The 13,277-nt window shown below is 39.1% G+C and overlaps 1 protein-coding gene across 23 annotated transcripts in view; it reads left to right on the forward strand.

The window, feature by feature from the left end:
* The window catches only part of ANK2 (ankyrin 2), a 598,819-nt gene that overhangs the window by 536,732 nt on the left and 48,810 nt on the right, over window positions 1–13,277 (forward strand). For 13 of the 23 annotated variants that reach the window (XM_030564737.1, XM_030564739.1, XM_030564736.1 and 10 more), the window contains 4 exons: window positions 7,859–8,083; window positions 9,796–9,894; window positions 11,021–11,175; window positions 12,845–13,056. In XM_030564737.1, coding sequence (XP_030420597.1) covers window positions 7,859–8,083; window positions 9,796–9,894; window positions 11,021–11,175; window positions 12,845–13,056 — 691 coding nt within the window. The remainder of the gene's footprint in view (window positions 1–7,858; window positions 8,084–9,795; window positions 9,895–11,020; window positions 11,176–12,844; window positions 13,057–13,277) is intronic. The other 10 variants (XM_030564740.1, XM_030564758.1, XM_030564749.1 and 7 more) reach the window with 1 other exon arrangement.

Raw genomic sequence — 13,277 nt, forward strand, 5'->3', positions numbered from 1 at the left:
GTTAGACGTTTCTCTTATATTTGTATTAACTTGACACCATTCAGTTTCATCCCATTGTCCCAACTATACCCCCCAATTCCATCCTAATACCTCTCCTTTACTGTTTTTACACACTTAAAATGACTATAGATGTCTATCATATCTCCCATATTCATCAGTTTCTGTAAATTAGTTTAGTTCTTTTGACCTTTCCCCATAAATCAGTCTCTCCAGATATTATCCAACTTCCCTTTTACAACATATCTGTGATAGTGAATAGACCTGGGCCCCAGCCATGAAATTCAGGTTGGGATATGAATTTTGATCTAACTCCTTTCAAGTTTTGTAAGCTTGGAGTCGGGGTGCCATTGTGCAAAGAGAGAGAGAGTGATTACAAAATGTGGATCTTATGTTTGATCCAGATTTTGATAGCACTGCCCACTTCAAAACTTAGGACTCTAGCCCATGTGTAGTACTAGGTGTCCAGAACTGTGCATAATATTTTAGGTATTATCTCACTGGAATCATACAGAAAGGAACTATAAACTCTCTAGATTGTGAAATGATGCATTCATATGTCTAAAATTGCAAAGGCTTTTTATTTTGCTGCTATAACAAATAGCAAAGTCATACCTAATTAGCTGTTCTCTATTACTCATAGTTCTCATTTGATGTACAGTATTCCAGGTTCTTCCTTGCCACTCAATATCAGTTTCAGATTACTTTTCCATAGATACATTGATCATTAGCTTGCATTTATCTAATGTTGTTATTTCCTGCTCATAATCTTAACCCTTATTTCATTCTTATGTCTTCACTGATGTTTGAATCACCTCCCAATCTAGAATAATCTGTGAATGTAAATAATATGCTGTTTTCTCATCCTCGAGATCATTAATAAAATATTAAATTAAGCGCCATCCCTGCAGCATCCTCCTCTAACTCAATACATTGCTGCTGATCATTAACTTTTGTTCACAGTCCCTCAGAAAATGTTTAGTCAGTATGACACCGCTTGACTTTTTATGTAAAAGTTTCTGAATCAGAACATTGAACACAGTAAAATCTGTTACTTTACAGTTTCATCCACTAGTTTGTAATTAGATTTTTAAAAGCAATTAATTTTCTGTCATGATTTGTTTTTATTCAACCCCCTTGCCTTTGTTTTTACGAAAACCCATAATTGCTTTTGACTATTATACTCTAGGAAGTTACTGGGTTTTCTTCCTCTTAATATTTTTTTTCCATTATTATACTCAGGATAGAGGTTAGCATTATTGGATGTAATAATCAGGGTTGCTTATTTTATTCCCATTTTTAGAAGACCGATATGGCAATTGATTTTTAATATATATCTGCTGCCTCCTTGATTGTCCAGGATTTTTTTTTTCAAAATTATTTACCAGTGATTGAATAATTTCATGGTTTCATAACTTTAAAACTTTTAAGCCATATAGGGTGAAATCCTGGTCCTATTGATTAAGCATTTTTTTAATGTATTAACAAAATCATCTTTACTTCTGAATTGTCAGTGTCCCTAGTCTGCTGGTCCTTCTGTACTCTCCTTATCTTTATATCCTCTCTCAAATGTGCTTTTCTTGGCCTGTTTTTTCTGTTTTTGAGGGTAATCATAGACTCGTAGACTTTAGGGTCAGAAGGGACCAATATGATCATCTAGTCTGACCTCCTGCACAAAGCAGGCCACAGAACTCTACCCATCCACTTCTATAACAAACCCCTAACCTATGTCTGAGTTATTGAAGTCTTCAAATTGTGGTTTGAAGACCTCAAGCTGCAGAGAATCCACCAGTAAGTGACCCATGCCCCACGCTGCAGAGGAAGGCGAAAAAGCTCCAGGGCCTCTGCCAATCTGCCCCAGAGGAAAATTCCTTCCCGACCCCAAATATGGCGATCAGCTAAACCCTGGCAAGACACACCAGCCAGCACTCAGGAAAGAATTCTCTGCAGTAACTCAGATCCCATCCCATCTAACATCCGATCACAGACCACTGGGCATACTTACCTGCTGATAATCAAAGATCAGTTGCCAAAATTAAGCTATCCCATCATACCATCCCTTCCATAAACTTATCAAGCTTAGTCTTAAAGCCAGATATGTCTTTTGCCCCCACTACTCCCCTTGGAAGGCTATTCCAGAACTTCACTCCTCTAATGGTTAGAAACCTTCGTCTAATTTCAAGTCTAAACTTCCTAGTGTCCAGTTTATACCCATTTTTTCTTGTGTCTACATTGGTACTAAGCTTAAATACTTCCTCTCCCTCCCTAATATTAATCCCTCTGATATATTTATAAAGAGCAAGCATATCCCCCCTTAACCTTCTTTTGGTTAGGCTAAACAAGCCAAGCTCTTTGAGTCTCCTTTCATAAGACTTTTTTTCCATTCCTCGGATCATCCTAGTAGCCCATCTCTGAACCTGTTCCAGTTTGAATTCATCCTTCTTAAACATGGGAGACCAGAACTGCACACAGTATTCCAGGTGGGGTCTCACTGCATCCTAAAACAGCATTAGCTTTTTTAACGACCATATCACATTGGCGGCTCATAGTCATCCTGTGATCAACCAATACTCCAAGATCCTTCTCCTCCTCTGTTGCTTCCAACTGATGTGTCCCCAATTTATAACTAAAATTCTTATTATTAATCCCTAAATGCATGACCTTGCACTTTTCACTATTAAATTTCATCCTATTAGCATTACTCCACTTTGCAAGGTCATCCAGATCTTCCTGTATGATATCCCGGTCCTTCTCTGTGTTAGCAATACCTCCCAGCTTTTTGTCATCCGCAAACTTTATTAGCACATTCCTGCTTTTTGTGCCAAGGTCAGTAATAAAAAGGTTAAATAAGATTGGTCCCAAAACTGATCCTTGAGGAATTCCACTAGTAACCTCCTTCCAGCCTGACAGTTCACCCTTCAGTACGATCTGTTGGAGTCTCCCCTTTAACCAGTTCCTTATCCACCTTTCAATTTTCATATTGATCCCCATCTTTTCCAATTTAACTAATAATTCCCCATGTGGAACGATGTCAAATGCCTTACTGAAATCGAGGTAAATGAGATCTACTGCATTTCCTTTGTCTAAATAATCTGTCACCCTCTCAAAGAAGGAGATCAGGTTGGTTTGGCACGATCTACCTTTAATAAAACCATGTTGTAATTTGTCCCAATTACCATTGACCTCAATGTCCTTAACTACTTTCTCCTTCAAAATTTTTTCCAAGACCTTACATACTACAGATGTCAAACTAACAGGCCTATAGTTACTCAGATCACTCTTTTCTCCTTTCTTAAAGATAGGAACTATGTTAGCAGTTCTCCAGTCGTATGGTACAACCCCCGAGTTTACCGATTCATTAAAAACTCTTGCTAATGGGCTTGCAATTTCATGTGCCAGTTCCTTTAATATTCTTGGATGAAGATTATCTGGGCCTTCCAATTTTGTCCCATTAAGCTGTTCAGGTTTGGCTTCTACCTCAGATGTGGTAATATCCATCTCCATATCCTTATTCGCTTTTGTCATCCTTCCATTATCCCTAAGCTCCTCATTAGCCTTATTAAAGACTGAGGCAAAGTATTTATCCTTAACCTCCATTCCATCCTCAGTGTGTAGCGGTCCCGCTTCTTCTTTCTTTGTTTTCTTCTTATTTATATGGCCATAGAACCTTTTACTATTGGTTTTAATTCCCTTGCAAGGTCCAACTCTACATGGCTTTTAGCCTTTCTCACTTTATCCCTACATGTTCTGACCTCACTAAGGAAGCTTTCCTTGCTAATCCCACCCATCTTCCACTCCTTGTAGGCTTTCTGCTTATTCTTAATCACCTCTCTGAGATGCTTGCTCATCCAGCTTGGTCTACAACTCCTACCTATGGTTTTTTCCCCCTTTCTTGGGATGCTTCGACTTAAAGTAATTCCAGGCCTCCTCCGCATTTAGATCCACAAGTTCTTCAGTCCAATCCACTTCCCTAACTAATTTCCTTAATTCTTTAAAGTTAGCCCTTTTGAAATAAAAAACCCTAGTCCCAGATCTATTTTTGTTTATCCTTCCATCTAGTTTGAACTGAATTAGCCCATGATCACTCGAACCAAGGTTGTCCCCTACAATCATTTATTCTATGAGGTCCTCACTACTCGCCAAAACCAAATCTAAAATGGCATCCCCTCTTGTTGGTTCTTCAACTACTTGGTGAAGAAATCCATCAGCTATCACATCCAGAAAAATCTGAGCCCTATTATTCTTACTAGCACTTGTCCTCCAGTCTATATCTGGGAAGTTAAAGTCTCCCATGATCACACAATTCCCATTAGTGTTTACTTCATTAAAAACATTAAAGAGGTCTCTATCCATATCCAAATCAGATCCTGGCAGTCTGTAGCACACCCCAAGCACTGTCTCAGGGGAGGCTCTAGTAGCTTTCTTTCTCAGTGTGATTTTTGCCCAGATAGACTCTGTCTTATCCAGTAATCGCTGGCCTTACAAAAAATGTTTGGGATCTTCCTCTTGCTTATTCCAGCTGCTATATACCTTAAATAAACTGAAGGCTGACAAGTTAGTTTGCTTCATGCCTTAGTGTCTTTGGCTGAGAAGGGCTGAAGTTAAATAGCTAGCACTTTGTACCTGTGACGCTCATTAGAGACACAGACCATACTAGAATTGTAAGTTGACCTGCAGTAGATCTTGGATGTTCCAGTGAGTGGAACACAGGGGCTGCTACTATCTTACTTGTGAACATGCTGCAAAATTCCAGTATAAATAAGAATGCTCAAAAACAGAGATATTTGTCCTATTTCTAACCTCACTTTTACATTACTGATTTGATGTCTAAACAGATATCCTCTTCCAGGGCTACTTCATAGGTATACAGGCTGTCTGTTTCATGGGAAAGCATCATCGTTTCAGTTCACTTCCCATTTTTTAGCTTATCTGAAAACGTTCACTCCTTAGAAAGCTTCACTTAAAAAGAAAGTACCAGCTATGAAAATAGAGTTCAGTATTGCTATTGTAGAAGGGATTCCTTGACTGGGTCCTATGCCATACTCACTATTAGGGATGGTTGAATTACTATTTATGGATATTATCTGTTTATTTGTATTTCAGTAGCAGCCCCAGTGTGGTCAGCAATGTTGACACACAATGTGAGATGAATTGCTTAGTTTCTAAGGAAAATACTTTCATTGAGAATAAAATATTCCCTGAATGAAATGGAAAAAATTGTTGACTCTGTTATGGTTTAGTATTACAATCATAGATTATTAGGGTTGGAAGGGACCTCAGGAGATCATCCAGTCCAGTCCCCTGCTCAAAGCAGGACCAATCCCCAAATGGCCCCCTCAAGGACTGAACTCACAACCCTGGGTTTAGCAGGCCAATGCTCAAACCACTGAGCTATCCCTCCCACTGAGCAATTGTTGAATAGTGAACAAAATTGTATTAATGATTAGTTTGCTTGAAGAAAAATGCCAAAATTCATTCAGTAAATTATTTGCACCAAATAATTCAGCCAGCTCTAATAACGGTGATTGCAGTTTCTGCAGTTGTTCAGAATATTAATACCAGACTGTGAACTGCTTATGCCATCCCAGAACTTAGACTGTTGTTAAATGCATTTCTGAAGCATTCTTCATCATTGAATGTTATGCTGATTCTCAGAGACAAGAGTCACAAACAGTTTCATCCATTTATTACAAAGTTGACACAAAACCTACATCCAGATAAGGGCTTTGTTTAAACTTGGAAATGCAGTCACATAGCATTATTGTAGAACCTGAGCAATTAGAATCCTTGATTTCCTCTTTCATCCCTATTCATAAATATGTATATGACTCTAAACTATATCTAGAATGGATTAAGATAGGTAGAGTCCTTACTTCGAACCCTAAGGAATTAAAGCTGTAAACACTTGTTCATTTTTGTTTGTTTTTTATTAAAACTACAGAAACATCAGCCCCCTGAGGAATGAGATAATGGTTGTACTCCATAGGGTATTACACTAAACAAAATCTAGAGGTATATGAATGGTGGTAGAATAGGAGACTGCATGTGTGGGAAGGAGTGGGAAGTCTCTTCATATGGTATCCATGGTGCATGGCGTGCTTTAGATTGGCAGCTTGTGACTCCTTCCTCTCGTTCATTTTTATGATGTGACTTGCACGGAGTGTTGGGTGTTCTGTTTTAATAGCATGTGGAATGAATTGTAAAAGTTTTGATAATGAATGGATTCAAATATGTGTAATACCAAGTGACCCAAGAGAATGAAAAATATCTGTACTTGTCTCTCATGTGGTAAGATTTTTTTATTGCAGGTCTCTCAGTGCAGATGTTAGCATTTGTGTGAATCCCTGTGTGGTGACTAGTGTAGTCCTAAAAGTAGGTCTGGTATTATCCTCCCTCAGGTTCTTTCCCCTATTCTCACTGCAGCAAGCCAACCTCTCCATCCCCAGGGCAGTGGTGATCAGAAGTCATTAAACTGAACAATATAAAATTTAAAATAGCCATTTTTTGAGGGTTTTGTACATTTCACAGAAATGGCCTAATTAAGCTGTGTCCCAGATCACAGCAAAACTATCAAAATCAGAACGTTGTCTAGTCATAACTGAACAAAGTGGGCTATAGGTAGGAGAAAGGAAAAAAGTAAAGGCAGTTTATCTTGAGCCATGAGGGAGCTCCCTGTCACAGATGTCTTCCTGCCACAGTAAGGCATCCCACAGGGACATATTAACATTTTGTATAGTAAGAGAGAAAAAGCAGAAATTTATAAATAAACCCACTACAGAATGGTTACCACCTGCTCAGATCTCCACATCTTTCTGCAGTTGTCTTATCCTTCTATAACAGAGGCATGTTGGGACAGTATCTTAATTGACAACAAGCCCATCTCACGTTCGATTATTTGCCATTCTCTCTGTATAAGGATATAATTTTAATAGAAGAATCCCACTTTATTTGCCTCTTTCCTATCCTTATTTTCTCCTGTCCTGTTTTGTCTTTGGAAAGGGTAAGAAGAAAAGTGAGCACCTTAAATGTAGTAAGAAGTAGAGTTTATCTTGTTAAAAGTCAATATAGTCACTTTTTAAAAAAAGTTAATTGAAATCTTGAAGATTATTTTTCTTTTCTCTAGTCAGTTTGTCATGATATCATACAGTAATAAGATTTTAAGAAATGTTAAATGTTAAAGAGAGGGAGACATTCATATTTGATATAAAGAAGTTCAACTTCCACTGGCTTTAAGAGAAGTTGTAACTGCTTACTCCAGAACAAAATTTGGCTCATAAACTGTGAATTACATAATTTTAGGCGTTTTGGTTACATCAGACTACTAAAAGAATTATATTGACCTTTCAAAAAATCAGAATTACCTTTATATTATTGCATTAGTAAGCCATTTTCCTTTAATAATATATATTAAAATTGTATACTGTACGTTGTGTATCATGCCCATCTTAGTTTGAAATGACACTAGTGGTAGAAATACACCAGATAGCATTGGGGAAAATATATATATATGAAAGTATGTGTGTGTATGTGTATATATATGCATAAAATAGAGGCACTTGGTCATGACCCTATATTTTATATATGGTATATTTCTACCATCAGTTGCATTGCAAAATAAGATTGTTGCTATGGAAAGCTCTTAAGATAAATATTTCTAGTACAAGCCATCAGGGATGTTAACATGAATTATTTCCAAATATAGGAAAGGGGGCTGTTTTTTTTAACTGTCTGTATTAAGAAAGTGCCATAGATATATAATTTGTTACATTTTGGAAGAAACCCATTTGGAACATAACTGAAGTGATTTTGCTTTGGCTAATACACTTTCCAAACATATCTAATATAAATGTATTGTTTTCAGCTTCCTGGTTAGCTTCATGGTGGATGCCCGTGGTGGTGCCATGCGAGGTTGCAGACACAACGGGTTAAGGATCATAATTCCGCCTCGGAAATGCACTGCCCCAACACGAGTAACCTGCCGGTTGGTCAAACGCCATAGACTGGCCACCATGCCGCCGATGGTGGAAGGAGAAGGTCTGGCCAGCCGCCTGATTGAAGTTGGACCTTCTGGTGCTCAGTTTCTTGGGTAAGACTTGCTGTTTGACCTAAATGAAAATGATAGATATATCTCCATTTGTTTGCAAATTGCACTAGGGTAGCCCCTGCTTCAAGATTTAAATGGAGAAGGTCTATTTAGCATTCTGTTCCATATCAATCATAAAGTTATAGACCCCCTCGTGCAAATCAGCGATTAGTTCGTCAGCAATTCACTTAGCTTGTATGCCTTTTTATTTGAAAACACTGATGTTTTTTAACCACTAACACTAAGGTTTGGTGTGCTTCCTCAAATAAGTTTATTAATCAGTGCCGTGCTAGTCAAATGGAAATCGCATTGTTATCAGTGTCAGGCAATTCATACTCTATTTAAATTGTCCACAGTTAAGGCATAAATAACAAATAGCACAGCACTGATCTAAAACCAAATTTAATGCCTGCTACAGATACAGCACAAGTTAAAGCTCCTTATAGTAGAAACTTGTGTTTTGTCTATAGCCTGCTGTCAATAATTTGGACTATCTGGGAAGCACAAGCCTTTGATTTTTCTGGGGTTAAAATTGCAAGTTAAAACAATAGGACAATTCAGGAATTCTCCAGCAGTTTATTTTGTCCTATATTGCAATACCCAATAGAAAGATCAGAACTGCAACTACTGCTGTGCTTGTTTTAGCAATTTTCAGCTGAAACCAGCAGTTCCCCACACTTTTGTTTGTTTTATCAGCTACTCTCCTTATCAACTGTGGCATCCAAAAATGGATGATTGACGGAACCCCTCCAATAGAGTGAATGGCTTCAGTTGGAAACTGATGAATGAAGTTATGAAAGGCAACAGTTGAAATCCATTTTGAAACAATTCAATTGTATTTAAGTCCTGTCATGTAAAGGTAGTCAGAAGAGCCACACGATGAAGTTATATCTGGAGGAATGAGCTTGAGAAAGAGTGGGCAGTGGTTTGATGTTTTTTAAAAACACATAGAATGGAGTATTAGAGGGGAAAGTATCCCTGCTTGTTCCCACTATTTTATTGATGCTGTTCTTTAATAGTGGATTAGGAAGAGTTATGAAACACTGGGAACATAAAACTAGAGGCCAGTCCTCTTCTTTGACAAATGGGGTGCTGCTAGGTTTCAGATGCATCAGCAGAAAAGCTGCCTAACAAAATACCAATTTGACATTCTCTTCAAATCTAGGTCAGTTCTTATCAAAGCCCAAATTTAAAATACCAGCAGAATACCTCTGCTGTCACATACATTAGTTCTCTAATCTTCTGTCCTTCTTCCCCACATTCACACTAACACGCAGTACCATTTTTTTTTAAATGGTCCCTCCATCCAATGAGGAATCTCAGTAAAAACTCATCTGAATAACACACATGGATACGTTAATCAGAGTTTTTGTGTCACTTCTCATAGGTTTATTTTTCTGGGTGGCATCCTGGCAGTGAAATCAGGTATTGTGCACTGTACCTGCCAACACAAATATTACTGTACTACACTGATATATCCATTCTAAGAGCTGGATTCTGCTCCCATTAAGTTCGGTGACAAAACTTTCACTGACATTAATAGAAGCATTTCATTAATTTCTGTCAGCAGTGGGGCATGACTAGGGCAGAACCTTATTCAGTGTTTGACCTAATTCTACTCTGTTGACCAGACAGTGGCACTGGGGTTCTGAAAAAAAAACCATACATAAAGCTTATTTATGTTCTTTCTTTCACTGCTGCTTGGATGTACTCAGTAAACTTCATCTGCCTACGGCTCCTCCCCCACTTAATGAGGGAGAAAGCTTGGTCAGCCGAATCCTTCAACTGGGGCCTCCTGGAACCAAATTCCTTGGGTAGGAGAGACTTAAAACAAATTGATGGATGCTGGCCTCCTCATTCTTCTCCTCCTCCTGCAATATGATTAATTTTTTTATGTCATTGTGCCCATGACATTGTCCCTTTCTATGATTTGAAATTTTGTATATCTAACCTTTAGTGGACTGTTTTCCAATCCTTGTGGTATGTGGTTTTTGTTTTGGTGGTATGTTTGTATCTTTTTCTTAAAATTCTGTGACCTTCATTTTTGTTTTAGCATGAGATCTTCCTAGCTGTAAAATGTGCCAGCTGTTATGTGCTTGATGTCTGTAGCAAAGTAACCTGGATTGGAACTAAAAATAATCTTCTGTGCATGTGTCTATTTTGCACCCATTGCTACCAAACCAATAGTCATATGTTATATGTTGTATATAATATAACATAGTATGAAATAGTATGACACTTATCAGGTACCTGATGGCCCATATCATTATGCACTCATGAGGTTTATGTGTACGTGTATATTTATATTTTCTTCTAGAGTGTAGAAGAAACCAGAGTTATGAGAATATGTGTGCATATACATGTATACACACACACGCACACACACTCTAACGTGTTCATAATGAAACAAATTCTTATCTCCTCCACACCAGTAGAAATCCGGATTAATGTTGGTGTAAAATCAGCATTAGTGAGAGATAAATCAAGCCCATTGACTTCAGTGATATTATTCTGATTTTGCTAGTATACCAGATCAGAATTTGTCCCTCTTTCTGTGCAATGGAGTCTCTTTGAATGAGATTGCACAGGTTAACACGCGTGGTGGTGACAGCTAAAATGAGCATGAGTTTTAGTAATTTTATCAGATTGCAACAACACTCTAAAATCTCTGTTCAAAGTACTGCTTCCTTACTGAGTGCTGTCCCCAGTGTGCAAAGAGATGTATGCACATCTAAACTGTCCTATGATGCATCCTGGGTCCTTATAAAAAGCGGAGATGCTCTAGTGACCCATTGATATGCTGTTTAGGATTGCACCCAACTGTGCTGGAGAAGTGGGTAGAATTCCAGGTTACTTTGTAACAGACTGAATGGATTGCTATTACTTCTATTTCTTCCTCTCTCACCCATATACATTTAATGTGCTGTGTTGCTGTGTCAGGCCTGTGATCGTGGAGATCCCCCATTTTGCAGCTCTGCGTGGGAAAGAGAGAGAGCTGGTAATCCTGCGCAGTGAGAATGGGGACAGCTGGAAGGAGCATTTCTGTGAATATACCGAGGATGAACTGAATGAAATCCTCAATGGAATGGATGAAGGTACTCAGTGCTGGGACGAGGCTGGGGTGAGGGTTGATGAGGATAACAGAGAAATTAAAACGATCCTTTGTCCTGTATTATTTCTATATCTGGGGAAGACCTAGTTTATCTCCTCTCCGATTGACTGCCTCGCTACTGACCCCCTCTCCAGAGGTCGTGTTGCCACATTCTGCTGATGTTCCACAGAAATCACAGTGGAACATCATAACATGCTTACTATACATGGTAGTGCTGGGAGTACATGTTTGCTGACATCCTAGCATATTTAGAAGTAGCAAAGGGGCAAAAAATATCTGGTATTATCTGGTAAAGAGCAGTTCTTCAAGTGCTTGTCCTTAAGTATATTCCATACATGGGTATGCATGTGTGCCATGCGCTTGAGTCCAGAAATTCTTTCCTGCATTGTCTATTGAACCACATATGTGCAGTAGGTCTCCTCATGCTACTGACCAAAGGTATAAGAGACAGTGTGGGCCGATGCCTCTTCATTCCCTCTTTCTCAGTTCATGCTTTTGCTGTGGATGCAACAATGGTATCTGCAGTACAGCAAGCATCTTTGCCTCTGGCTTCCTCACTCCCAGCTCCAGTCTGAGCACTGCTTGCTAATAACCCACATGTGGAATGCACATAGGAATCAGCACTCAAAGAAGAAATGGAGGTTCCTTACTGTAACTGTAGGTTCTTTGCGATGTGTGGTCTCTCTCTGGATTCCACTTCCCACCCTCTGTCCCCCTGCTTCGGATCCTGTTGGATTTGTGGCAAGAAGAGGGACTGGAGAGATTTCAGCCTGCGCTGGCTCTTATACCTTCAGTCATGAGCACGAGGAGACAGCTATTGCATATGCGCTGACCAATGGACACTGCTCTTAAGAATTTCCGGATTTGGGTGTATGGTGTGTATTAATACCCACATGTGGAATACACACAGGGACCACACATCTCAAAGAACTTCCAGTGACAGTAAGTAACCTCCATATATAAAACTTCTCAGTGTTTAACTCCCCTTTCATACATGAATTCCCATGCCTTTTTCACAATACTAAACTAAGAGCTTCCTTCACAAATATCTCACTGTGCTGTATTTTATTACCTTTTATGGATGGCTGCATGTCTGGAGGGGCTGAGCAATCACAGATACTATTGTAATAACTCCATAGTGGCACTGACAGTGATCTACGGCAGGGAGAGGGGATTTGTGTTGGAGTCGAGGACATACCTGAAGGATGAATTTTAGTTTTTAGAAAGCTTGCTTAGATCTTGATTCAATATGACAGTTGAACGTGTACCTAACTTTAAGCATGTTAGTAATACTGTAGAACTGAATGGGACTGCCTATGTGCTTAAAGTCAGGCACATACTTAAGTAACAAACTGATTGGAGCTCTGCGCTGTTGATGTTCTCCTTGGCCTGCAAGTAGGTACATAGTATAAAGATCAGCTCAAACCAAAGTTCTTGATTTATATGTCCCCCGCATTCTGAATTAGGTGTTTTGAGCTATCTCTAATCCCCTCCCCCCTCAAATTCTGGCTTTTACTGCTTTTTTAAATTTCAAAGGTCTTTAAAGCTTTTGACCTTTAATTGCTAAGTATGTATAGCTTTCCTTGTCTGGAAATTGCTGTGTTGTCTCTATGAAATTCTTGTTGTGTGAACGTGGCTTGTTTTTCACTCAGTACTTGACACTCCGGAGGAGCTTGAGAAGAAGCGTATCTGTCGTATCATCACCAGGGATTTCCCACAGTATTTTGCAGTGGTGTCCCGGATCAAACAGGACAGCAACCTCATTGGACCTGAGGGAGGTGTGCTTAGCAGCACTGTGGTACCACAAGTACAGGCAGTCTTTCCAGAGGGAGCGCTAACCAAGCGAATTCGTGTTGGCCTCCAGGTACAGAGAAGCAGTGACGAGGCTTATTACACCTTCCTCATTGGCTTTTCATTTGAGCTATGACCCTGGTAAAACAATACATTTTCTATATTGCATAATCAGCAGACAGCTGAACAATTACAGCAGCTCACCATTTGCCCACTGCCTCTAAAATGCTCCTACGGCAAAATAAAAATTGTGGGAGAGAGAGTCGGGTCTAGAAGCTAGAGCAAGGGAGTCAG

This window comes from Gopherus evgoodei, chromosome 5 (assembly GCF_007399415.2).
Source record: "Gopherus evgoodei ecotype Sinaloan lineage chromosome 5, rGopEvg1_v1.p, whole genome shotgun sequence".
NCBI lineage: Eukaryota > Metazoa > Chordata > Testudines > Testudinidae > Gopherus > Gopherus evgoodei.